Source organism: Rhinatrema bivittatum, chromosome 3, assembly GCF_901001135.1.
Source record: "Rhinatrema bivittatum chromosome 3, aRhiBiv1.1, whole genome shotgun sequence".
Taxonomy (NCBI): Eukaryota; Metazoa; Chordata; class Amphibia; order Gymnophiona; family Rhinatrematidae; genus Rhinatrema; species Rhinatrema bivittatum.
The window spans coordinates 451,718,402-451,745,095 of NC_042617.1; the positions used below are offsets into that span (position 1 = coordinate 451,718,402).

Genomic DNA, 26,694 nt, shown 5'->3' on the forward strand with positions numbered 1-26,694 from the left:
ACTGACTTCTCCAGGTGATAAGAAAGCAGAGGAGCCAGATTTAATAAAAAGAGATAATTTTGCATAATTTTACAATTAATATGTACTAGTGCTGCAGGGCTGAACATAAACTTGACTAGTGTTCCACTTAAACAGAAGTGGTTTTTGTTCTGAGGAACTTTTTCTTCAAAGAAGGGCCCATGTATTGTAAAACTCCTATAATGAAAAGTCTATGTCCAGTGCAGACTAACTTCTCACTGAACCACAAACAGAAGCTGAGGTTGCTATGGCAGGAGCTTTCACTGAGACGCTTTACAATTACTAAAGTAAAGGAGAAAGACATATCAACAAAAGTGCCCAGGACACAGCAACTACAGCAAGGAAGGAACTTTCGCTCATTGCTATGGCTCTGCCATTTTCTTATTTTACCAAACCAAACTTCGGATCCCAGAATCAAAGGAGGTAGATGCAAATACTAAGCACTGGTTACTTTGTTTTGCTATGGAACAGGATTATTTAATAGTGCTTTGTGGATTATTCTGGGCTCATACTTATATTGGGTTTCTCTACTTTCAGATCCAAATAAAGGAACCTGCTCTTGATTTTTAAGATGAATATAAATTTGATTGGAATTCTGAAATAAAAAATATTTTCAGATTTCTAAATCGTTTCAAAAATATTCTTTAAACACATATTTTAAAGCAGCAGTACTAATAAATACTTTCAGTATCTTGTCGGTGAATAATAACAATACAATGATTAAGATTTACCTTTCTCTTCATGATTGCTTTTACATTTCTGAAGAGATATTAGTGTCTAATATTAACATTGGTGGGAGTGACAAAGCAAAGCAGGGCACAGATTTTTCTACATGTGTTTAACTGATATCTATCCATTTTTATTTTTTAAATGATAGTTTGGTCTCTTACCTAGCCTGTTTCTGATCATTTTGCTGAGTATTTGTTGCATTTTGTGTTATGGTTAGCATTTTACTATGTAATGTTTTTCATGTTGTTTTATATATTATTTTATTCTTATTTCATAATTAGAATTGAATATTTAATTTCATCTTGTTTAATTGTAAATCACTTTGGTATACATTTTTATGGAAATGCTGTATATTAAATTTACTAATAAGCATAAACATAAAAATAGCCAGCTAGGGAAATTAGCTGGATAAACATATTCGGATAACTTTGCCAGGACATCTAGCAGCACGGCCATGCCACTGAATATACTTGGAAAACTTTTAATTAGCCAGCTAAGTTTATCCATAAAACTTTAGACTTGTTCAATAGCAGGTCTAACTTATTCGACTAACTGGGTCATTTACTAAGCTGTGATATTTTATCATGGGAAGGGCAAAATATCACGGGGGAGGTCCCATGATATTTTGCCCCTCCCCGACGAAATATCACAGTGATACCTTGGCTCAATTTATTTTCACAGGACAAACCCACAATAAAAATTGCACCACAAAATGGGATCTAGGCATGCAATAGCAGCCTACCTCGGTTGGGGATCACCATCATTTTAAAGGACCAAGCGGTCCAAATGTCTTCCCTCAAAAAAAATTAACAAAAAAAATCTCCAGGGTCTTGTTAGACACCCCCCCCCCCCCCCCTTGCAGCCCTAGGCTGCCTGTCCAGGAGGCTCTGACTCTTAAAATAAATATAAAATAACAGTGAAAATCACATGATGACGACCCTCCCTTTTTCTTGAAATACCCCCTGCCCCCAACAAAGCCCCCCACTGATAGCAAGAATCCTCCCTGGTGCCCCTACAACCCCCCCAGGCCCCCTTCCAAAACAATTCCTGGTGGTCTAGGGTAGGCCCCATCTCCATCCCTCTCCCTTACCATAAAAAAATACCTGGTAGTCTAGGGCCCCTCCCAGGCTCCCACCTCTACCCCCGGCTTCCTTAACTTGCAAGATTTCACATCGGTGGGCTAGTGGAGACTCAGAGTCCCTCCTAGCTCCAGTTCCAGTCAATGTCATTTTTCAAAATGGCACCAACCGGCCTTTGTTTCTACCACATGGCAGTGGTCGGCTAAGGCTCCTACCATGTGGGAATAACACTGTAAGCATACTGTATCAATGTAAATGTACACTTCCATCGTTATTACCAGAATAAAACTGGAAGCGCAGTGATCTCGGCATAATAAACAGGGGCGCAGATGTTGGTATCAAGTGAGAAAGAGGACTTCTGGGGCACGGTATCAGCCTGGGGTGAGGTGTTTGGGGGGGCAGAAGATGCGATTTCCTTTTATCTTTAGCAGGGAGGGATGGGGAGGGCTGTAGGACCGGGCCCAGCGGAATTAACATGTCAATATTACAAACATTTCTAGGGGTTGGGAGGGGGGGTTCCTTGCCAGCAGGGGGGAGTGAGTCATGTCAGGGGATGGGAATTGGGCCAGAAGGCCTGCTACTATTTTATTTTTTTTTATTTTTTTTTAACAAAAGTGCTCCTTAACCAGATATCTTTGAAGATATCTGGGTCAGTAGCTAAATATCCACCACATAAGGCCAGATAACTTTAGTCCTAAACCGGCCATATTCAAATGATATGCAGTTAGAGTTAAAGTTATCCAGCTATACTGTGTTGCGCTGGAAGTGGACCCTTGGCCTGGTGCAGGATTGGTACGGCCCTCCAGTCGGACCTGGATAGCGCCCGCCACCAGGAGGCAGAGCACAGGAGGAGACACAGGCTAGCTGGAGCTTCACCAATAGCAACCCAGGGTTCCCTCAGGTTGAGCCCTTGGTTACCTGGGCCGCCTGGTCTTAGGTGGGCCTCGCAGGGTCTCCTAGAGAGAACGTTCAAGGGAGTGCCCACCACGAACAAGGGTGCGTGGTTGGTGTTCAGACAAGGAAGTCCAGAGGTTGCAGGAGGCCAGAATAGAGTGTCCGAATGCATAGCGAGAAGTAAGGCCAGAGTCTTAGTGCAGAATGGTCGCCCAGGCAGGGTCGGTAACAGAGGTCTGTCCGGTCAAGCAGGAGGTCAGGCTCCAGGTGGCAGACAAGAGTAGTCGAAGTTCCAGGCGGAGGTCAGGGCAGGCAGCAATCAAAGATTGGTCAGAGTTCCAGGCAGAGGTCAGGCAGCAATCAAAGAACAGTTGGAGTTCCAGGCAGAGGTCAGGTCAGGCAGCAGTCAAGGAGTAGTCAAGAACAGGCAAAGGTCAGTACTGTGAGATCAGTCCAAAGGGTACTATCAGGGATGGAGAGACGAAGGAGCAGGAGACGCTGGAACCGGAGACACAGGAGACGCTGGAATGGGAGACACAGGAGACACTGGAACAGAGAGACTGGAACAAGAGACACAGGAGCAAGACACTGGAATGCAGGAAGGCAAACTAGAGACACCGGAGTGTATGACCCGATTGCCAAGGCCCCAAGCTAGGGTCTGAGCTGGTGTATATATACCAAGCCTACGTGACATCAGGATTGGGTGCCGCCCAGGGTTTTCCCGCGCTAGGGTCTTTAAATGAGCGAGAGTTCCTGCACGTGCCAGGGGGCAGGGCCAACACCGAGGAGGATGCCGAGCCCCGACGCGAGGAGAGCTGTGAGGGAGTAGGCCGCGGAGAGTCCGGGGACGCTGGTTGGAGCTGTGATCGAGTGGAGCTGGGAGTCAGGAAGGAGCTGGTAGATGGTCGCGCCAGGTGAGTGGGCCTGACCGCGGAGCCAACGCAGCCGGGAAGTGCAACCAGGGCCGGCGGAAGCACTAGGCGAACTAGGTGATCGCCTAGGGCGCTGAGCATTAGGGGGCGCCGAGCCGCTGATGGCCAATGGCCGCCGGTGGACGTCATCCCAATGGCGGCTGAGCGGTGAACTACTGCTATGCTGTGTGCCGGATACACACAGCAAGAAGATCGGCAGGACCGTGGTACAGTCGCGTCTAAACATGCTGGTGCTCCTCCTCCTTCCTGCCCGCGCGGCTCCGGCAACATTTTTCTTCCGGGGCCGCGCGGGCAGGAAGGAGGAGGAGGAGCATCAGCCAATGCAGGAACTTCTCCTCCTTCCTGCCCGCGCGGCCCCGGAAGAAAAATGTTGCCGGAGCCGCGCGGGCAGGAAAGAGGAGGAGCATCAGCCACGTGCAGAAGAGGATCAGCGCGGCTCGAGAAGACCGGGGCTGCTGCAGAGCCCATCCTGCAGTGGCCCATGAAGAGGAGGCCCAGAGGTGAGAGAGAGACTGAGGGTTTGTACAGTGTGCATGTGTGCGTGTATGAGATGAGTTGAGAGACTGTGTGTGTGTGTGTGGGAGTGAAGACCTGAATGTTTGCAGAGACAGCATGGGAGAGCCTCTGTGTGTGAGAGAGAGACAGCATGTGATAGTGAGAACCTGTGCTTGAGCAAGACAGCATGTAGGAGTGAGAGAGAGCCTGTGTGTGTGTATGTGTGTGTGTGTGTGTGTGTGTGAGTCAGCATGTGACAGTGAGAGCCTGTGTGTAGGAATGATTGTATGAGAGAGAGCATGTGACAGTGAGAACCTGTGCTTGAGCAAGACAGCATGTGGGAGTGAGAGTTAGACAGCATGTGCAAGAGAGAGACTGTGTATAAATGATTGTATGAGGGACAGCATGTGAGAATGAGTGCCTGTGTATGTGAGAGAGAGAAAGCATGTGAGAATGAGAACCTGACTTTGTGTTTGAGGGAAGCAGACAGATGGAGAGAAAAGAAATATGTTATAAAAGGAATTGGCAAAAAAATAAGAAAGGGAAAGTGGAAAAAAAAAAGCCTGTGACCAACCGATTAGAAAACTAAGATCAGACAGCAAATGTAAAAAGAAATAAATTACTTTTTACTGATTGGCACATGTAATCTTTGGGAATGTGCAAGAGTAGCACTTTCTCTATGCGGATCTCACAATGTACGAGATCAGCATAGAGGAACTGGAAGCCCATGGGGCCTGCACAGAGGAGGCAGCAGAATGTGCTTCAGTGCCAATAGCAGCAATCAGCACCTCCGCAATAGCCATACAGCAGCAGTGACAGTGGCAGCAGAAGAATGAGAGAGGCTCTGAGGTTGCTGGCAAAAGAAAGAGAGGGGGGGTCTCTGCCTTTAGTGTGTGCATGTGTATGAATGGGAGTCTGCCTGGCGGTGTATGTGTGTGAATGCATGGGTGCCTGCCTGAGGGTATGTCTGTGAATGAGAATGTATGGGTGTCTTCCTGGGGTTTGTATGTGTGAGAATAGGTGCCTGCCTGTTTGTGGTGTATGTGTGTGTGTGAGAATAAATTGGTGCCTGCCTGGGGGTCTGTGTGTGTGAGAATGAATGTGTGCATGCCTGGGGGATGGGGAGGGAGTGGTGTGAAAATGAATGGGAGCCTGCCTGGGGTTCAGTGTGAGAATGACTAGGAGCTTGCCTGTGTGTGTGTGTGTGTGTGTGTGTGTGTCTGTGTGAGAACGAGTGGGAGCTTGCCTGGGAGTGTGTGTTTGTGTGTATGTGAGGGAGCCAGTGAGAGTGAGAGCATGAGTGTGTATGAGAAAATCCAGGGGAGTAAGGGTTTGTGTGGGGGTGTGTGTGGAGGGGGAGAGAGTGCCTTAGAGCCTGAGTGTGTCAGTGTCTGTGAGAGCGAGAGGTTATGGTTGGGTATAAGAGCATGAATGTGTATGTATGTGACAGTGTATGTGTGAGAGAGAATGGACATGTGAGTATGTGTGAGAGAGAGGATAACCTCCTAATCCTCGACAATATCAGGGTGACTGGAAATAAAGAGCTCCCATGTATGGACAGCAGGGGCTTTTTAAAATCCTTATTAGTTTTAATTATTGTGTGTTATTTGATATATGTACTGTTTTGAAATATTTTATTGGTGTTTGGGAAATTGTAAAAAATGTATATGATTTTAATTAATAGAAATTCTATTTATCAGTAGTTTTAAAATATTTTATTAGTATGGTTTTACTATTATAACTGATGCTTTGTTTCTTGATTTTATTTGTTTTATGAGGAATGGTTGTTCTGTTTTTCCATTGCTAATACACAGAGTCTGGCTTCTTGGGGTTTCCATTTCAGTTTTTTCTAATTTGTGCTCCTTTATTTTGTATTCTGTATTTGGTGAGGGTCTGTCTCTGCTCTGTGTGTGTGACCATGATGAGAGATTCTGCTATCATATAGTGTCTGTATAGAGATCTATAGCAATTGGGTTTGTTTTGTTTCCTCAGTAGGTGGTGTATTGGTATTCTAGGACCCAGTGTAATATTTACCCTTGCTTATTCACAGGTAGGGTTATTGTTGTTTGAGTCCTTGGTGTTATTACTGTTATGTTATGATGGGATTGCAGTATAGATTTTGGGTGTCTTTTTTGCGGTGCTTTGTGTTAGTTCACAATGTGTCTGGCAGTGGAAGGTGTTTGTGCTGCTGTTGCTGTGAGGTGACACCAGAATTTGGAAATATCTTTTAGTATGATGAACTGTAAGGGAAACATCCAAGCTCCATTGTTTGGGGGAATTTCAGTGGATGCACAGAGATACAGAACTGGAGGTGCAGGATTTGTATTGACATTCTGTCCCTTCCTATATATTCCAGACTTCACTCTCATAATCCATATAGAATTAGTTGAATGAGGCTATCAAATAATTTTATAGTAGTTTTACTAGAAGTGTGAAACTGGCCAGCTTTTTAAAATAATGCAGAGGACCCTTTGGACTTTTTTTAACAACACTTTTTTTTATAACCAATTTTAAAGCAGGATCCATGCTATAGAGGTGGGTGTGATGAAGAAATGTCATTTTGGCTCCCCCCCCCCACCCAAAACAAATTCTTCTGTCTAGAGATGCCACTGATTTTCTGTGGCACACAAATGCATTGGCCCCTGGGCGCCGGAGACCCTTGGTGCGCCACTGGGTGCGAGCCATATGGGGCCGCAAGTGGTGGCAAAGAGGAGTGGAGATTTGGCGGGCCGCAAGCAGTGCCCAATCTGCTCGCGACCCAGAAAACCCCAATCAGCGGGCGTGATTGAGAATGAGGTAGGAGTCGGGGCCGAGACCGGGGGGGGGGGGGGGCGCAAGGAAGAAGGCTCGCCTAGGGTGCCAAATCCCCTTGCACCGGCCCTGAGTGCAACATACTGTATGCAGCAAGATAACTTTAAACAAGGACATTCAACGAAAATTTATCCCATTGAATATACGGGACAAGTTATCTGGCTAACTTTACCCGGATAACTTGTCCATTAAATGGCCTACTGAATATGACCCCTGATTATTTTTCAAAGTTTTGGTTCACTGCAAAAATTTATTATATTTTCGTTGATAAATCAGAGAGCAATATTTACAGCAAATTAAAACTGTAATAATGGGATAAATGGGCAACATCTGGAAAGCTATGTATACTAATGCTCATAGTATAGGAAATAAAGTCCTGGATACAGAGGTAGTCATGGAAGAAGCTGACTTGGTTTTCATGGAGAAGTGGTACATGGGAAACCATGCCTGGGACGTAGTTATACTGGGCTACAATCTATTCAGGAAGGACAAGGTAGGAAGGAAGGGAGAAGGCATGGCACTATATATAAAAATTAATATTAAATCAACAGAATTTCAGGTAAGGGGGAGGCACTATAAGTTATCTTGGAAAGAAGGAATGGTACGTCTGTTTATATTGGTGTAACATACAGACCTCCATTGTAAACAGAAGAAATAGAAATTTAATGGAGGATAGTCACAAAATTGCTATGAAAGGGAAGGTGTTCTTGCTAGGAGATTTCTAGAAGAAGGGAGATCGTAGATTCTCTGCAAGAAGAACTGTTCCATCAAGTGGTAATGGAACCCACACTGGAAGGGGTAAAACTGGACCTGGTGCTTATCAATGGGGGACAGTGTTTCTGATATTGTCTGGGATCCAGTGATCATCAGATTTATATGGTTCAGTATTAGAGCAAAGGCAGTGAAGGTTCATTCTAAGGTGAGGATCCTAACCTTCAGGAAAACTAACTTTGTTAAAATGGGGGAGTAGCTCACGGAGTCGTTAGCTGGATGGGAAAATTTAGGGGAAGTAGAGGAGTAGCAGGCAACACTAAAAGGAGATACTATTAGGGATGTGAATCGTTTTAGGTCGATTAAAATTATCGTCCGATAATTTTAATATCGTCTTAAACCGTTATGGAACACAATACAATAGAGATTCTAACGATTTATCGTTATAAATCGTTAGAATCGTGAGCCGGCACACTAAAACCCCCTAAAACCCACCCCCGACCCTTTAAATTAAATCCCCCACCCTCCCGAACCCCCCCCAAATGAGTTAAATAACCTGCGGGTCCAGCGGCGGTCCGGAACGGCAGCGGTCCGGAACGGGCTCCTGCTCCTGAATCTTGTTGTCTTCAGCCGGCGATCTCCTGCCGGCGCCATTTTCCGTACGAAAACGATTCGTGGCGGGAAATCGCTCCCTGACCCCCGCTGGACCTCCAGGAACTTTTGGCCAGCTTGTGGGGGGCCTCCTGACCCCCACGAGACTTGCCAAAAGTCCAGCGGGGGGTCCGGAAGGACCTCCTGCCGTCCAATCGTGTTCGTCTATGGCCGCCGCCATTTTTCGGCGCCATTTTGGAAAATGGCGCCGGCTGAAGACAACAAGATTCAGGAGCAGGAGCCCGTTCCGGACCGCTGCCGTTCCGGACCGCTGCTGGACCCGCAGGTTATTTAACTCATTTGGGGGGGGTTCGGGAGGGTGGGGGATTTAATTTAAAGGGTCGGGGGTGGGTTTTTAGGGGGTTTTAATGTGCCGGTTTTGCGATTTTTAGATTTTTCACGATTTTTCACGATTTTTCACGATATTTTACCCCCCCCAAACGGCAACAATACGATTCCCTCCCCCTCCCAGCCGAAATCGATCGTTAAGACGATCGAGGACACGATTCACATCCCTAGATACTATAAGGGCAACTAATATTTTTGTTTGGAAAAGAAATAAAGGAAAAAAGGAAAAAGAGGCCACTGTGGTTTTCTAAAGAAGCAGCTGAAAAAGTAAGGAAAAAAGGTTAGCATTCATAAACCACACAAGATTACAAAAAGAGGAATGTAGGTGACAAAAACTGGAAAAGCTAAGAGAAGCTGGGAAAGTAGTCAGGAATTCAAAGATGCAAATGGAAGAAAATGAACAAATATGATAAATTAGGGGGAACAATGTGACAAAACCAGGGCTGGATCAGCCTATTTTGGCAACTCTAACTGTGTCTTATCAATCCAGCAACAACCAGAAAATAAAGGCAGTGCATGCAAATCTACCTCATGCATATTCTGTAAACAGGTTTAGGGGTGCAGGGATCTGTCTGCTACAAGACACTGCCAGCTGCCCTCCCACATTATTTGCAATCCTACGTTAGGAAAGGACAATGGAAATAGACTTTTATTTATTAGATTTGGCAGGATATAGAATTTAGAAAATAACAATTCCTATCTTTAACCTCCTGGCCAACACCAGTTTCCTTAAAGAAAGTTCATGGGTGGTAACAGTCATGCCATAAACTTTAGCCTGCTTAATATATTAACACTTATCGCTAACTAATGTATCCTTGGTCTAGGCTTCATGTGCTATCTCTGTTCACCTCTGAAGCAGGCTCTGACTGGAGGGCTGGAGAATGTAGGCAAGAGAGAGGCTTGCTTCCTGGACTTGGTACTGACAAAGTGGGAAGGTAATCCTGGAAGGAGACTTGTTTCTGGCTCTGGTACTTGTCGGCTGTCTGGGCTTGCTCTTACCCCTCACCTTCTCAGACTCCGTCCTACTCTCAGCACCTGAGCAGGCATCTTGTCTCTCCAGTCTCCGGGCCACACCTATGCTTCTCCCTCCAATATCAGGGAGTGCTGGTCTGTTTCTTACCAGCCTTCTGCTTGCAGGGATGCTCAGGATTCGCTCTCCAGGTTTTCTTCCCGGGCTTGTGCTCTCTTTCTCCCTTCCTGTTTCAGGGGGTCCTTTGCTTGTCCTTCTCTTCCTTTTGGTTTCAGTGTCGCTCTCCTTTTATCCTTCTTTGCCCCCTGTCTGATACTTCCCAGCTGATGAATATGCATAATCTCACACATAACCTCGTGGTGGGTGGAGGGTCTTTTGCCGCATTGCAGGTCTTTTTCCCCCTCTCCATTACTTTGGGAGGAGTCCTGCCATGTTGTAGGTCTTGTTTTTCCATTTCTTCGGGGGGAGAACTTTCACGTCTGTATGTCAAGCTGTCTTGCCAGTATCAGTATTTTTCTCAGTCTCAGACTGTGCTCCTTCTAAGGTGAGGGTCTTTCTATCCTTTGCTTGCCTGTCCATCCCGGACACTTGGTTAGGATCTTAAGTCATTGACTCTTTGTCTGCTTTGCTCTTATTGACACAGGAACATGTAAACAGGCAGATCTGATAAGGTATCCATGGCTATTATAATTCATAATTGGTGAATCAGTGGTAAAACATGAGATATCTCCCTACAATTCATTAAGGATATCCCGAAATCCTGACTGATTTGTGGCCCTCAAGAATTGTAGTTTGGCACTGCTGTTCTAGGATATGGCATGTTATGTTTTCCCTGGCCATGTGTCAGTTGCTCCCCAATAGTTTCTTGTTTTCCATAAGCTGTACACTCAGCATTAGAAACATTAAAATCCTAGAGGGCCACAAACCAGTCAGATTTTCAGGATATCCCTAATGAATATGCATGAGAAAAATGTACATACACTGCCTTCATTTTCTGGTTGTTGCTGGACCGATAAGACACAGTTAGGGTTGCCAACTTACCCAGGTTGACCGAACAGGCTGATTCAGTCCTGGTTTTGCCCTGTTGTATGCATGGATTTGGAGTTCTGATTGCCCCATTGATGTCTCTTAGACTGTCAAAACTACAACTCAATACATGCAATGCAGCAAAACCAGGACATGATCAGCCTGTTCGATCAACCTGGGTTGAGTTGGCAACCCTCGATACAGAGGGTGTTGCAAGTTATCTACTGTCACAGGAAGGACAGAGGCACACAGTTTATGAGTGAAACATATTGGCAGCAGAAGCATACTGCTTCTTTTCCTTGCACACCTATTAGCTTTAAGGCATTGCTTTGCAACCTTGTCACGCAGTAAGCTTCATTACCAAGAAACTCAGTCTTTTTTTTTTTACAGAAACTATTTATTCAGGCAAATAGATATAGCGAAAACAAATATCAAACACAGTATTTAAAAGTAACATCCCAAATAATACAGATATACATCGTATTCAGCTAAAAAGCCAATAAGTCAATGTTACTTTTCTTAACCTTAAAATACCAATAATACTTCCATTCTGTTCTGTTTGACATTTTGACATTTCTGTAGTATTAAAGAACAATGATATATCAAAAAGACACATCTGGATCCTGGTCCTCTGACTAAGTGACATACTGTGTAGAGAAAAAAGTTAGCTAGCTGAATTGCTCCAAAAAATCAATGCACTTTTTCTCTGGCGCTATTCCTTCATCTTTGTGTATTATTCTTCAGTCCTCTTTATTTGCTACCTCAGAATGCTGCATATTTGACAATCTAGAGAATAAAAAGGTGCATCTTGTAATATCATCATGCCATCTATTATAATGCCAATTTTAATAGGGGCATTGATTTACTTTTAGTAAGATATTGTGATTAATCAAGTAAAACAAATTATTTATTTATTTTCCTGCTTATTTATTTATTTGCAAGCATTGGATATTTCTAAAGATAGGCCCAAGACAGATTTCGTAAAGTAACAAAAGCATAAAATAAAAACATAAGATTTGCCATACTGGGTCAGACCAAAAGTCAATCAGGCCCACTATCCTGTTTTCAACATGGCCAATCCAGGTCACAGGTACCTGGCAGGATCCCAGAAGTTGATAGGTTCAATGCTGTTTATCCCAAGGATAAGCAGTGGATTTCCCCAAGTACACCTTAATAATGATTTATGGACTTTTCTTCTAGGATCTTGTCTAAATCTTTTTTAAATCCAGCAACACTAACAGCTTTCATCACATCCTCTGTTGAGTAAAAAAATATTTTCCATTTGACTTAAATGTATCACCAAGTAACTTCATTGATTGATCTCTATCATATCTCCCCTTCGCCACCTCTTCTCCAAGCCGAACAGTCCTGACCTCTTTAGCCTTTCCTCATAGGGAACTTGTTCCCTCGCCTTTGTCATTTTGGTCGCCCTTCTCTGTACCTTTTCTAATTCTACTATAACCTTTTTGAGATGTGGTGACCAAAATTGCAGCCAATATTTAAAGTGCAGTTGCAACATAGAGTGATATAGAAGAATTATGATATTCTCTGTTCTATTCTTCATTCCTTTCCTAATAATTCCTAACATTCTATTTGCTTTCTTGGTCAGCACTACACACTGACAGAGGATTTCAATATATCCACAATGACACCTCGATTTTGCCCTGGGTAGTGATTCCCAATATGGAACCTTGCATTGTGTAACCATAATTTGGGTTGCTCTTCCCTATATCACTTTGCACTTGTCCACATTAAATGTTTTTTTGTTTGCCATTTGGATGCCCAGTTTCCCAGTTTTGCAAGGTCCTTTTTCAATTTCTCACAATCCTCTTGTGATTTAACAATATTGAATTATTTTGTATTATCAGCAAATCTGATAAACTCACACATCATTCGCATCTCTAGGTCATTTACAAATATCTTATAAAGCATTGGTGCCAATACAAATCCCTGGGGCACTCAACTATTCACCATTTTCCATTGAGAAAATTGACCATTTAGCCCTACACTCTGTTTTCTATCTTTTAACCAGTTTTCAATCCACAACAGAACATTGCCTCTTATCCTATGACTTTTTAATTTCCTCAAGAGTCTCTCATGAGGGGCTTTGTCAAATGCTTTCTGAAAATCCAGATACACTATATCAACTGACTCGCCATTATCGACATGTTTATTTATGCCTTCATAAAAATGTAACAAATTGATGAGGCAAGACTTCCCTTTAGTAAATCCATGTTGACTTTGTCCCATAGTTTAATGGGACAAAGTCAACATGGATTTACTATGTTCAGTAATTTTGTAATTTAGAATAGTTTCAACCATTTTTTCCAGCACCAATGTAAGGCTCACCAGACTGTAGTTTCCTGGATTACCCTAGAATCCTTTTTAAAAACCGGCATGACATTGGCCAATCTTCAGGTACCATAGATGAATTTAATGATAGTTTAGAAATTACTAACAATAGGTTTGCAATTTCATTTTTCAGATCTTTCAACACTCTGGAATGTATACCATCTAGTCCAGTTGATTTGCTATATTGAGTATATCTCAGTAATGAAATAAATAAAAGGATGATCTCTGGGCCAACACTGTGGCTCAGTGGCAGGGGATGCTGTAGAAGCAGTACATACAGTCATCTGTGTTGTGGAAGTGGACCCTTGGACTGAGGTGAGGTTGGTGCTACCCACAGAGAGGAGCCCTGCAGGTCCTCACTGTTGGCAGATGAAGCTGGCTGGTACAGAGGTCCAACAGAAACTTCACCAATACTAGCCCTCATTCCCCTTAGGTTGAGCTCTCAGGTGCCGGGGCTGACTGGACTTAGGCACAGGCCTCTGGGAAGAGATGAATCCATTGTAGAAGGTGTTGTAAGCCAGCAGGATTGAAACAGAGTCAGTTCAAGCAGTGGTCAGGCAGGCAGCAGACAGCAGAGTCTTGTGCAGGCTGAGGTCAGGAGCAGGTGGAGTTTGTGCAGTGTCAAGACCGAGGTCTGGGCAGGCAGTGATCAAGCAAGTTGATGAGCAGGCAGTGGTTTCATGGCAAGCGGAAGGCAAGCAGCATTGAGAAGCAGTCTGAAGTCCAGTAAAGAATCCAACCAAAGACAAAGTCAAGAGTCCAAACCAAAGTCAAGCCAGGAGGTCAATCCGAGGGGGTAAGGCAAGGCGGAACAACAGGACAGGACGCTAAAGACAGATGAGGAACCACAAGACAGGAACTCAGGAGAAGTCCAGACCGAAGAAGGACCAGGAACAAACACAGGAACTCTGAAGACACTAAGCGGAACCAGGAAGACAAAAGACAAGACGCAGGATCAAGGTCAGGAACCGAGATCAGGAACCAGGAACTCAGAGGCAAAAAGCTACTTCAAGGAGTTTGACCTATTGCTGAGGCAGGAAACTCTGGCAGAAGTGGCATTTTATAGGCCCCAGTGGTTAAATCACCCTCCGGCACCTTCACAGTTTTCCCACTGCAGTCCCTTTAAGAGGGATGTCGTTGGCATGCACATGCCCCTAGGAGGGCCTTGAGACAGGAGCAGCGTCAGAGACAGTCCAGGTGCAGCAGCCTGCCACATCTTCAGACAGGGACCCAGCCCAACATCGGAGGGAGCAAGCAAAGAGGCAAATTGAACTCGGCGGTCTGCAGCACACGTCCAGGGAGGGCTTCCCCAACAGGGAATTCCAGGTTCTGGGCTGGAGATGAAGATGGCACCCCTACCGCAGCCATTGGCAGGCACCAGAGAATAGACCCCATGGTGCCAGGATGTGGCACACTTGCTTGGTTCTGTGCCAGAGGTAAAAGTGGTGGTCCGCAGGATTAGCCCACGGACCATCAATCGTAACAATTGGCAGGGGAGTCATGATCCTTGCTTAAGGGTTACAGCTAATGGCTGGATTCAGGACCCATGATTATAGGACTTTCGAAAGAGCCATGGTTCATGGCTCCTGGTCATAGACTCTCACTGCATTGACCAGACTATATACAGTATGTATGGAGATAGAAAAGAGGGGATGTTGTGGGAGTCTCAGTTTAGTGGACTCTTGGGCCGACCTGCTGGAGACTTGGAAGAGATGGACAATGTCTCTGATGAACAGCGGGCCGGGAGGCAGATGTTCAGGTGGGACGTAGATGCTCTTCACCCTGGAAGCTGGTGCCCCCCGGGAGGAGCCCATAGGAGCCCAACCGCTGGGACTTAGGTGGCTTCACCCTTGGAAGCCGAAGCCCCCCTGGGAGGAGCCCGTAGGGGCCCGGCCACTGGGACTTAGGTGGGTTGTGGATCAGAACAGGTAACTGGAACCAGACTAGGACAGTAGCAATACTGTAACTGGGTACGGGTTCTGGAACCATGCAGGAACTGTAGCAAGACTCGGGTACTGGAACCAGGCAGGATCTGTAGCAGGACTCGGGTACTGGAACCAGGCAGGAACTGTAGCAAGACTCCAATACTGGAACCAGGCAGGAACTGTAGCAGGACTCGGGTACTGGAACCAGGCAGGAACTTTAGCAGTACTCAGATACTGGGACCAGGCAGGAACTGTAGCAGGCAGGCAGGAACCAAGCTGGTACTGTAGCAGGAACGGAGCGACATAGCCAAGCGGGTCACTCCGGGGCGCAACACAACAGGAAACCAGAATGCTAACCCATTGCAAGGCAAGGGCTGGATGACCGCGGCCGGCTTATCAAGGCCGCGGCGTCTGACGTCAGGAATTGGGCGGAGTCTGTACTGGCGGGAAACGAGCTACAAAGGTGCCCAAGTGGTGCGCGCGCACACCTAGGAACAGGGCGTCCACCGGAACCTTCACGGCGGCGCTGCCTCAGCGGGAACGCCGCCAAACAGGCCGCAAGCCAGGACTCCGGAGGCGGGAGCAGGTCCGGGAATCAAGAGGTAAGGGCCTGGCCACGGTGCTCGCGGCCAGGACTGCAACAGGAGAATCATAAAGTAAGGGAAAAGTCCCTGGATAATTTATGAATGAAGTCTTATGGTGCCAGGATCCCATGAGAGGGAGGTACAAAGGATCAGGAGTTAACTGCCAGGTCAAGAAAAGGGTGATTGCAATCACTTGGTTTATTATAACTGCCAACAGAATGAACAACACTTTTTCTTGACAACACTGGTGATTTAAGGAGAAAAAAAGAAGCTTTAAAAACTTGGCAGACAGCATGCTCAGTGTTCACCGACACTTCACTCCATCCCAGAACAGTCAGAACCCAAGTGATGCAAGGGAGTCCAGGAATCAGAGACGACAAATTTGTCTTGATGCAGCATTATAGCTTCAATTAAACATCTGTAACCAAATCTTCCTCCTTGTTTTTGTTCTCCTATCATTAAACTTCTTTCGCTTGTAAATAATGTCAGCGTGAGGTAAACAAGTGAGATCTTTTGTCTGTGGATAAATTAAAAAAGTAATACAATCTGTATCAGTATTCTCACATTACAGAATCATTCTTAAATTACAATTAAGTGTTGTTACTATTACAGTAGATCCTGGCAGCACAACAGATGGATAAGGTGATAGCTACTAATTAATCAGAGGTTGTGGTTATTTTTGGACTCTGTGTGACATTATCTATAGGGGAAGGACAGGAGAACTATAACATAAAACAGACTGTCAGAAAGTGCCACCTTGACATTATTATTATCATGATTTGTATAGTGCATACCATAATGGATAATCCAAACATCTAAGAATTTATAATCTAATCAAGACAGACTGACAGGGCACACACAAACCCCCCCCCCCCCCCCAAAAAAAAAAACCAAATAGCAGCCCTTGGATAAGATAGCAAGGCAATGACTAAAAAGCTTGAGGTAGATGGGATTAAATTGAAGATTAGCAACTTTTAAAGGAGTATTATCAGGTATGACATTTGGGGTCTGGAATTGTTTCAGGGAGATCTCCAGCCATGTAAACTGTTGCTAGTCAGCATATGGTTGTTTGTTAAGAAGGTGTAGATATCTATCAGCCCTGGTTCTGTCTATGAAATTAAAAGACGCAGTCTTCAGTATAGAGCCCAAAAGTGATAACTCTTAAATAAGCATGAAGAACTGGGATTCAGGTATTAAAAGCAGCCTCAAAGAGGTGAGTTTTCAGGCTGGATTTGAAGCCTAATGCAGGAATTCAGGAAGGCTATTCCAAGCATTTGGTGCAGCCAGGTAAAAGATGTGGAGACAAAATTTGTCAATGGGGGAAAAAAGTGCAGATAAGAGCAGTTTACCCAACAACCGAAGCTTAAATTTTATGCAGGAGTAGACCGAGAACAAATTTACCACCTCATTTATCAAAATGCACTAAGGCGTTTTCACATGCGTTAAGGGCTTATCGCATGCAATAAGCCCTTAATGCATGCAAAAATGCCTTTAACGTATGCGATAGCACCATATCGTATGGTGCGATGCAAATCTGGAAAAGAGGAGGAGTGGGCTGGATTTACTGTTTTGTGAAGCCCTATCACATGGTTTTAACTACAACTTTTTCAGGAGTGTTAAGCTGTGTGATAGCTTGCCTTATGCCACCTAGCTATGAGAGAGAGAAAGAAAGAGACTAGCTGTAATACTATCACCCTAGATAGGTATTTATATCTCTATGGGAGGCCCACCTAGTAACTCGAGGTGAGATTTAGATATTAGTGTAGGGGGTTAGGGGCCACTTTGACATTCAATGTGAGACATACGAACAGAACAGTGCTCTCTTGTGAACATTTGATGACCCTTGGAGTGAGGAAACTCACCCAAAGATGAAATTTGTGCAATGTTCTCTCAACCTAGCTTGATGTTACCCAGGTAGAAAGTAATTTAGCTTTTTGCATAGGTATTAGCGCAAATTGCGATAAACTCTCTATTACATAAAACATGCCCCTTTTCCCATCGCATGCGATATTTACCGCATTTTGATAAATCCAGGCCTTAGTGGTTAGGAGAACAGGGATTACATGATTGTAATGGCATCAATGGTAGATAAGTCATGCTGCTGAATTGTGTACAAACTGTAATAGAAAGAAAGAGATCATTCAGTGATAGATCCATGAGGAACGGGTTGCAGTAGGCTAGGTGAGAGGTTTTGGTGATATGTTCTGAAAGGAAGGGATGGATTTTGGATATGTTGTAGAGAAAGGTATAAGGCAACAGGAAATGGAGTCAAGGTACACACATTCAAATGATCCAAAATTTAGAAATACAATGGGTGCAAAAAGGTATTTGATGTCCACCAAAGGGTATTCTATATTCCAGAGCATTCACTCAGCAATTTTAGAGATAGTTCAAATCACAGTGTGTCCCCCTTTGCTGGACATCTTGCACACATTGTATTTATATATATTGTAGAGAAAGGTATGACACTTCTTATCAGTGTTGTGGATATAAGCAGAAGGAAAGAAAAGAGTCGAAGAGATCCCCAAGTTTATGGGCCAAGGGGATGGGGAGGGTAATAGTGCTTCTTACAATAATCGAGAAAGAAGGAGCAGAGGTTTTAGGGGGATAAATAAGAAGTTCTGTTTTGGCCATGTTGAGCTTTAAAGTAACAATGGGACATTCAAGGAGCAATGTTAGACAAGCACGCCAAGATTTGAGATTGGATTCTTGGTGAGAGCTCTGCTACAGAGAGTTAGATTTGGAAGTTGTGTGCATGAAGGTGGTACTGGAATTCAGAGATCACATATAGTTTAATGTTGTTTTTAGTGTTTTCCAAATAGAACTGAAAGTGCCATAGCAGTGATTCAATTCATCTGTGCATCCATCTGGGGGCACAGGGGTGGATTGAGGGAAAATAGTGGCCCGGGGGATTTTTCTCCATACTGGTCCATGGGTACCCAATTACATATACAATATAATTTACATATATATATGTACACACTCCTATATTTCGGCATGGTCCTCCCGTGTCAACACAGTACTATTTGCCAAAACTCAAAGAATAACAACCCCACCTATGAAAAAGAATACCACAAATATTACACCAGAATCTAAAATATCAATACACCTCCTATCAGGAAAACAGGCCAAGCTACTACAGATCCCTACAGAGAAACCACATGCTAAAAAAATGCTTCATCTCAGTCTTTGCATGCAGAACACAAACTCTCACTAAATACAGAATAAAGCCACATAAAGTATAAATAGAAATGCGCAGACAAAAACTAAACTGTAAAACGTATCACGCCAGACTCTATACAGTGCATCAATAGAAAAACAAAAATGTCACCATTCTTCATGAAACAATCAATAAAATCAAGATATATAAATCATGAATCATAATTATAAAATCATATTAATAAAATAATTTCAAAACAGCTGATGAATAGAATATCCAATAATTAAAGACTCAAGCAAATTTTGAAACCTTTACCAAACACCAATAAAATATTTCAAACAGTAGACACATCACATACTACCCAATAATTAAAATGGTAGTCAGTCAAGAAAAATGAACTTAAAAAGCCACCTTTACTTACCCTCTCCAGCAGTTCTCCTACTTCTTTCCCTTGCTGATGCTGATGCTGTCCTCATGGTCCTCTTCCTTAGGGACCACAACCAGTATCTTCTCTCTCTCTCTCACACACACACACACACACCAGTCACACCCTTAAGACCAGTTTCTGTCTCTCACACACCAATCATCTCCCCAACCAGTATCTCTCTCTCACACACACAAGCACACACATATCACCAGTCATCTCCCTGATCAGTCTCACACATACATATGTCGCCTCTCTGGCCAGTCTCTCTCAATCACAAAATGCTCTCGCTCCCCTTACTTACACACAGGATTTCAATCACACAGTGCTCTCGCTCCCCTTACACACAGGATTCCAATCATACACATGCTCTCTCTATTTCACTTACACACAAGCTCTCAATCACACACATGTTCTATCTCACTTACATGAATAAATATACATAGATACCTGAATCTATTTTAAACACAAAATTTGATTTTATTATTTATTTAATTTAACATTCACATAAAACCCTTTAACATCATTCACTCATACCACATTCATCCACATAATACAATTTTGCACCTATCCCTTACACATTAAAATACATACATTTCATATTACATACATGTAATTACTCCCATTATCCAATTATTTATATAACAATGTCACATAGTTTCCTAACATTTATTTAAATAAATCTTTTTTCGAATAATGAAACTCCCAAAGCGTCCAACACTGCTTCCTTTCACAGTTCCCTTTTCTCTCGATATTTATGAAGCTCCCGATGAGAGACTCTCATTTCACCACAAATGGTTTCCTCAGGGGATCACTATTAAACTATTATTTCTTCATTACCATTACAGGGAACATCTATATTATTCTTGGCATTTCTTTATCTGCTGTCTATTACAAAATACAAAACATGAAAAATCACGAATATTAAAAACATCTCAATAATATATTGCACACTAAATATTCTCACAAACAACTTTACCCAGTCACCATCGCTATGTAACAAAAATATTTTATTTAAAATTTATTTGAAAAGAATTTTGACGAAACTCGCTCACCTCTTGAATATCTCCTATTCTCTCCGTTCATATTATCAATCGGCACCCTTCTGAACCAATATACTCGCTTTATACCAATAAATGCACCAGGAAGCCTAATGATCAAAAACAACAGTGAAATATATCCCAAAAATCCAAAATATATTTATCTTATTTTCTTCCTCTCCTTATCTAAGTATACCCATCTATCTCACTTACATACAGGCTCAATCACACACATGCCCTCAATCACACACATGCCCTCTCTCTCACGGCCACAAGCCAGCCAAAAACATGCTCCATCTCTCTCTCACACACATGCATTCACACAAGCACCCTCCCTGACTCACATATACACCACACACACAGAAGCACCATTCCTTTCTCACACACACACACAAACACACACACAGAAGCATCATTCCTTTCTCATACACAAACACACACAGAAGCACCATTCCTTTCTCACACACACACACAAACACACACAGAAGCATCATTCCTTTCTCACACACACACACACACAAACACACACAGAAGCATCATTCCTTTCTCATACACAAACACACACAGAAGCAGCATTCCTTTCTCACACACACACAAACACACACAGAAGCAGCATTCCTTTCTCACATACACACACACACACACAGAAGCGCCATTCCTTTCTCACACACACACACACAAACACACACAGAAGCACCATTCCTTTCTCACATACACACACACACCCACCCAGAAGCGCCATTCCTTTACACATACACACACACACACGCACACACAGAAGCTCTCTGCCAATCTAAGGCCCCCAGATGAACAGCTGGTCTCCGGCGGCGGCTAGCAGCACCAATGTTCACTTCTTTGGCCCCCGCCGGTGCCCATCTTCATTTTTTCGCCCCCGCCAGCCACGATTTTTATTTCTTCGGCCCCGCCACTTGGTCTCCAGCGGGGGCTGTCTGGGAGGCGCCGGGCCGGCCCATCTTCTTTTCTTCGGCCTCCGCCGGCCACGATTTTTATTTCTTCAGCCCCTGCCGCTTGGTCTTCAGCGGGGACTGGCTGGGCGGTGCCGGCCCAACTTCTTTTCTTCGGCCTCCGCCAGCCTCGATTTTAATTTCTCTGGCGGGGGCTGGCTGGGTACAGCTACCAGCTACCACCTGTGTCGGCCCTGCTTCGAGGGGGGAGGTACTATACTATTATTACTTCAATGGGCCTGCGAGGCTGCAATCGCCAATTCACCACCTACCTTGAATTGATGGAGGTCACTGGGCTGAGTGCAGGCTGCAAGAGACAATTAGCCACGAGGTCGAGACCACATGATCAGCTAGACCGGCCCACTGTGGGAAGCCCAATCCCCCGATAGGTCAATCCGCCCCTGTGGGGGCATGATAAATTCCTTGAAAGGCAACTGACCATTTTTAAATTTTGAGTGAAGGTCAACAATGATCCATTGACTTATGCTATTAACGACGGGCAGTATTGGATCACTGGCACCAATATAATAAAATAAAATGTTGAAAACTGCCAAAATTTCATGCATATGAATGATTTTCATCTACCTTGTTTTTAGTGTTTTTCAATCAGTACTGAAAGTGTTAAAGCAATGATTCAATCTATCATTCCATCTGTCTGACTGGGCACAACAATTTCCAAAAAAATTCACCAATTAGATCCAAAGTGGTTAGGGGAAGAGGCGTCTCTAAAAAGAAGTAGTGTTGGAGGCAAGCTAAGTATGGAAGAGAAAGCCAAAGTGACATTTACACACATCACATTCCCCTTGCCACTGATTTGTTCCAAGATTGGTTCCATGTAAACTGCCCCGGCAGCTTTGTTCTTTTACTATTTATTTAGATCAAGTGTTCTGATTTGTTCCAAGATTTGTTCCATGTAAACTGCCCCCAGCAGTAGTTCTTACTGTTATTTGTAAACCGGAGTGATATGTATTGTATACAGGAACTCCCGGTATATAAAAACTATAAATAAATAAATAGATACAATAAGAGAAAATCCCTAGGTCTTTCTGTTCAATTTTTTAAAAACCACAGCCAGTTCCAACCTCGCAGTAAGACAATCATTCAAATTATTCATGTTCATTTTATTCCCTTTGGGGTAGACTTTAAAAAACTGCGCCCGCATATACTTTTGTTCGCGTGACCGGCGCAAACAAATGTACGCTGGATTTTAATAGATACTCACGTGGCCGTGCATATCTTTTAAAATCCGGGGTCGGCGCGCGCAAGGCTGCACAAAAACCGGCAGCCTGCGCGCGTCGAGCCGCGCAGCCTGCCTCCGTTCCCTCCGAGGCCGCTCCAAAATTGGAGCGGCCTCAGAGGGAACTTTCCTTCCACCCCCCCCCCCCCGCACCTTCCCCTACCTAACCCACCCCGCAGCCCTATCTAAACCCCCCCCCCTACCTTTGTTGGCAAAGTTACGCCTGCCCAAGGCAGGCGTAACTTGCGCACGCTGGGCCGGCTGCCAGCGCGAGATTCCCTGGCCCAGGAGCAGTTTTGAAGGCCTCGGCCACGCTCCTGAGCCGGAACCACGCCCGCGGCCCCACCCCGGATGACATGCTGCCGCGACATGCCCCCGGGACTTGCGCGCGCCGCCGAGCCTATTCAACATAGGCTCGGTGCATACAGGGGGAGCTTGGGGCAGGATTTCGGGGGGGGGGGGGGGTATGCGCGTATCCCTTTGAAAATCTGCCCCTTTATGAATCACTTTCCAGATAAAATCACTCAAAGCATTGTTCAAACAGAACTTACAGTATATATAAAAAATATAAAACTGAACAACACATATAAAATACAATAGTAAAATGAAAGTAAACAACAAGTAAAATTAAAGCATAAAAGAATTTATAAAAGACAGTCCAATACTGCAACCCATCCTACCAAGGACTAAAATGCTTGCACTCACCTCTAGCATTCTCAATCTCATTAGAGGATATTAACCATGTTTTAAACCCTTTTCTAAATCCCAAAATATTATCTGATAACCTCATTCAACCAATTCTTCTATATGGATATGAGAGTGAAATCTAGAGTCTATACAGGAAGGGAAAAAATATCAATATAAATCCTGTGTCTCCAGTTCTGTAACACAATCTACATGCACAGAAAGCCCTCCAACAACTCAGCATGCAAAAAACCAATTTTTTTTTTAATTCTGTCATCTCTATACAACAGCAGACACTATAAGGTGAATTTTACAAGTGCGTGCCAAAATCAGGAGATGCAAGCACAAGTTGGGCTCGCGTGCGCCAACCGAATTTGAAAAGCCATCCAGATATGCATGTATCTCCCACTGCATGCACATCTCACTCAATTTCAAAAAGGGGCGTGGCATGGGCATGATCTGGGTGTGGCCTCACCCAGGTCCACTGCTGCATAAGCTTACTTCTGCTATGGAGGAGATGTAAATTGTGAAAAAAAACCCCAGCCATTTTGGAGGGGTTTAAAGGGACTAGGGGTAACGGGGGGGCAGGGAGGGCTATCAAACCAGGGGAGTTTGGAGGATCTAGATCTTAACTAGGCGAACTGGTGGACGAACTAGTGAAACTGGCAATGGCATGAATGCTGCCTGCTATAAAATACCCTGATTTATGCAGTAGAATTGTGATTTTGTGTGCTTAGGCATGCACCCACTTAAAATTAGGTGCATAAATGCAAGTGCTCAGGCTATTTTATAACATGCATGCACAAGTTATAAAATCATTGCATCCCTGGGCATGCGTTGATGCACATGAGCCAATGTGCACCATGCACCGCTTTGAAAGTTACTGTCTTTGTAAAGTAATAAAAAACTCTAACAAAAAAAAAAACTTAGAACATAAATAGCAAACTTGTCATACTATAACTTCAAGGATTCAAACAGTAATAACTCTACCTATGAAAAGACAGCACTGGAAATATTACACCAGGCCCTAAAACACCAATACACTTCCTCTAGGAAAACAGAACAAACCAACCTGCTATAAGATCCTTACTCAAAAACTACATGCTAGCAAAATACTTCAGCTTGGTCACGCATGAAGAACACAGACTGACCCTCACCAAATACAAAATAAAGTAACCATAAAGTATAAATAGAAATTAGAAACAAAAACTGAACTGAAAAACACAACAAACCAGATTCTATAATCAGTGTAACAATGGAAATAAACAGAAATATCACCATTTCCCATAAACAAAAAAATTAAGAAATATAAAACATTAACCATACTAATAAAAAGAGTGTTTCAAAACCTCTGACAAATAAAATGATATCCAGTAATTAAAAACTCATATTAAATTTTAAAAAAATTACCAAACACCATTAAAATATTTCAAAACAGTAGACACATCAAATTACATCCAATAATAAAAACTAATAGGGATAAAAAAAATACTCTACTCTCCATAGCTGGGAACTTTTGATTTCTAGTCTCCTACACACCCACACCCACACACACACACACACACACAAACACTTGGTTTGCTGCAGGGTAAGCCCATGACCTGCCGCACTTACCAGAGAGCCCCAGTGCTCCACACATTTCTAATGCCGCTATCGCCTTCCTTCCAGCATTTCTCCGTAGGCATGTGCGTGCAGCAACACACACACCCTAAATCGGCACTGTGGAGGTAACCTCCAAGGCCAGAGTACTGCATTGACGTCACACGGCTCGGTATTTAAACACAGCCTCAACTCAGCAACAGATATTCTGCCTTGCAGTGCTTGCTGCCTTGTGTTCCTGCGTTCCTGAGTTTTGCCTCATCCAGCCTTGTCTTCCAGCCTTGCCTCATCAAGACTTGGCTTCCAGGCTCACCTCATCCTGCTATGCTTTGTCCTATTTGACTTGTCCAGTATTTCCATGTGTCTTCATCCACCTTTGGCCTGACTCTCCAGATCTTGACCTCTTGCTTGGACCCGATCACATTTGCCTGCTGCCTGGGCCTGACCATTCTTGCTAGCTGCCTGTCCCACCCTTGGCCTGTCTCGGACTCTGCTAGTCTGCTGCCTACCCTGACCCTTGTTTGCTTCTCGACTTTAGTTCTTCACCACCCTAGGGACCCACTTAAACCCTATGGCTGTCAGAATCCAAGGGCTCGACCTGCGGAGGAGGCGGCTGGTAAATTGAAGCTCCAGACTGTCCTGCTATAGGGCGAATTCACCAGCTACCAGCTTAGGCCTTGTGGGTTCACCCTCAAGGCTATGTCAACTACACCGCAGCACAAAGGGCACACACACCTGCTACCTTTCACATACACATACTCTAATACACATGTTTATTCTCACTCTCATGCACATACATACACAGAGTTTCTCACTCACATGGATTCTCACTCACACACACTCACATAGACACTGGCTCTCTCTCACACACACACACACACAGGCTCACTGGCTCTCTTTCCCTCACATACACAATCTCTTACTTATTCATTCACTGGCTCTCTCTCACTTACACACACACACACACACACATATACTCCCCTTCACATATACTCACAGGCTTTCTGTCTCAGACACACACACACACTCCCTCTCAAGCTCTCTCACTGACAGACATAGACACACACTCCCTCACACACACTCACAGGCGTATTCTTCAGCAGGAGGGGAGGTGTCATTGCCCACTGGGGTTCTTCTTCAGTCTCCAGTGGAGCCTCTCTTCTTTCTTCAGCTGCCAGCAGAATGGGATCATCTGGCAGCTGCGGGGCCTCTCTTCCTTCTTCACCCACCAGCAGGATAGGGTCCTCTAGCATTCGTGGAGCCTCTCTTCTTCTTCAGCTGCCAGCAAGTTGGGGTCCGCTGAATGCTGCCGGGTCCTTTCTCTTCAAAACTATGAGTGACTGCTTTGTTGCACCACATCAGACTGGGAGGGATAAAACAAACCCTCGCCTAATCTGATGTCTGAAATTGGGGTAACACCATCCTTTACCATTCTGTAGTGATACCTATGGTGGGTTGGGGGGGGGGGGTACAGGAAGGTGAAGCTGAAGCATGAGCCTAGAGTCTACCCTACTGAAAAATATTTTAATAAGATAAAGGTGTGAACATTTTCGACAGGATCAAAGTTGTAAAGTGCTAGAAAATACATGCATAAGCCTGGCTTTCATTTCTTCATTTTCTTTTGGTTGCCTAAGTGTTTTTTCCTATAACCATGTCAGCAAGTGTAATTGTATCCCGGTAGTTTTGGTGAGAGAATTTTTAAAGTGACCTTACGCGTGTAAGATTGCTTTGAAAACTGGTGTGACTTATGCATGTATTGATACAAATTGCCACCGCCCTCTGGACATGTAGTATTTTTCCTTCTGATCTTTATTTATTTACTTATTAATTAGATGAAATAACTTTCCAGGAAATTTGCTGGTGAAAGGCAATTTTGTTGGTTTCTAAGCTCTAGCCTCCCCTTTCCACAAAACCCGATTTACCAAGTGAACCAGTGAAAACTGAATGCTTCTTATGAAGCTGGAGATTTCACTCTGCTTATCTTGGTTCTCCCTCCGTCTGGCACCACTGAGGATCCAAGGAATCCACGCAGTTCATTTCACGCTCACAAAGCTCCGCTG

At 44.1% G+C, this 26,694-nt stretch overlaps 1 protein-coding gene across 1 annotated transcript in view; it reads left to right on the forward strand.

Moving 5' to 3' along the window:
• The first annotated feature begins 342 nt into the window (after positions 1-342).
• The window catches only part of C3H2orf50 (chromosome 3 C2orf50 homolog), a 101,041-nt gene continuing 74,689 nt past the window's right edge, over positions 343-26,694 (forward strand). Inside the window, exon 1 of the mRNA XM_029595900.1 lies at positions 343-441. Coding sequence (XP_029451760.1) covers positions 383-441 — 59 coding nt within the window. The 5' untranslated portion in view covers positions 343-382. The remainder of the gene's footprint in view (positions 442-26,694) is intronic.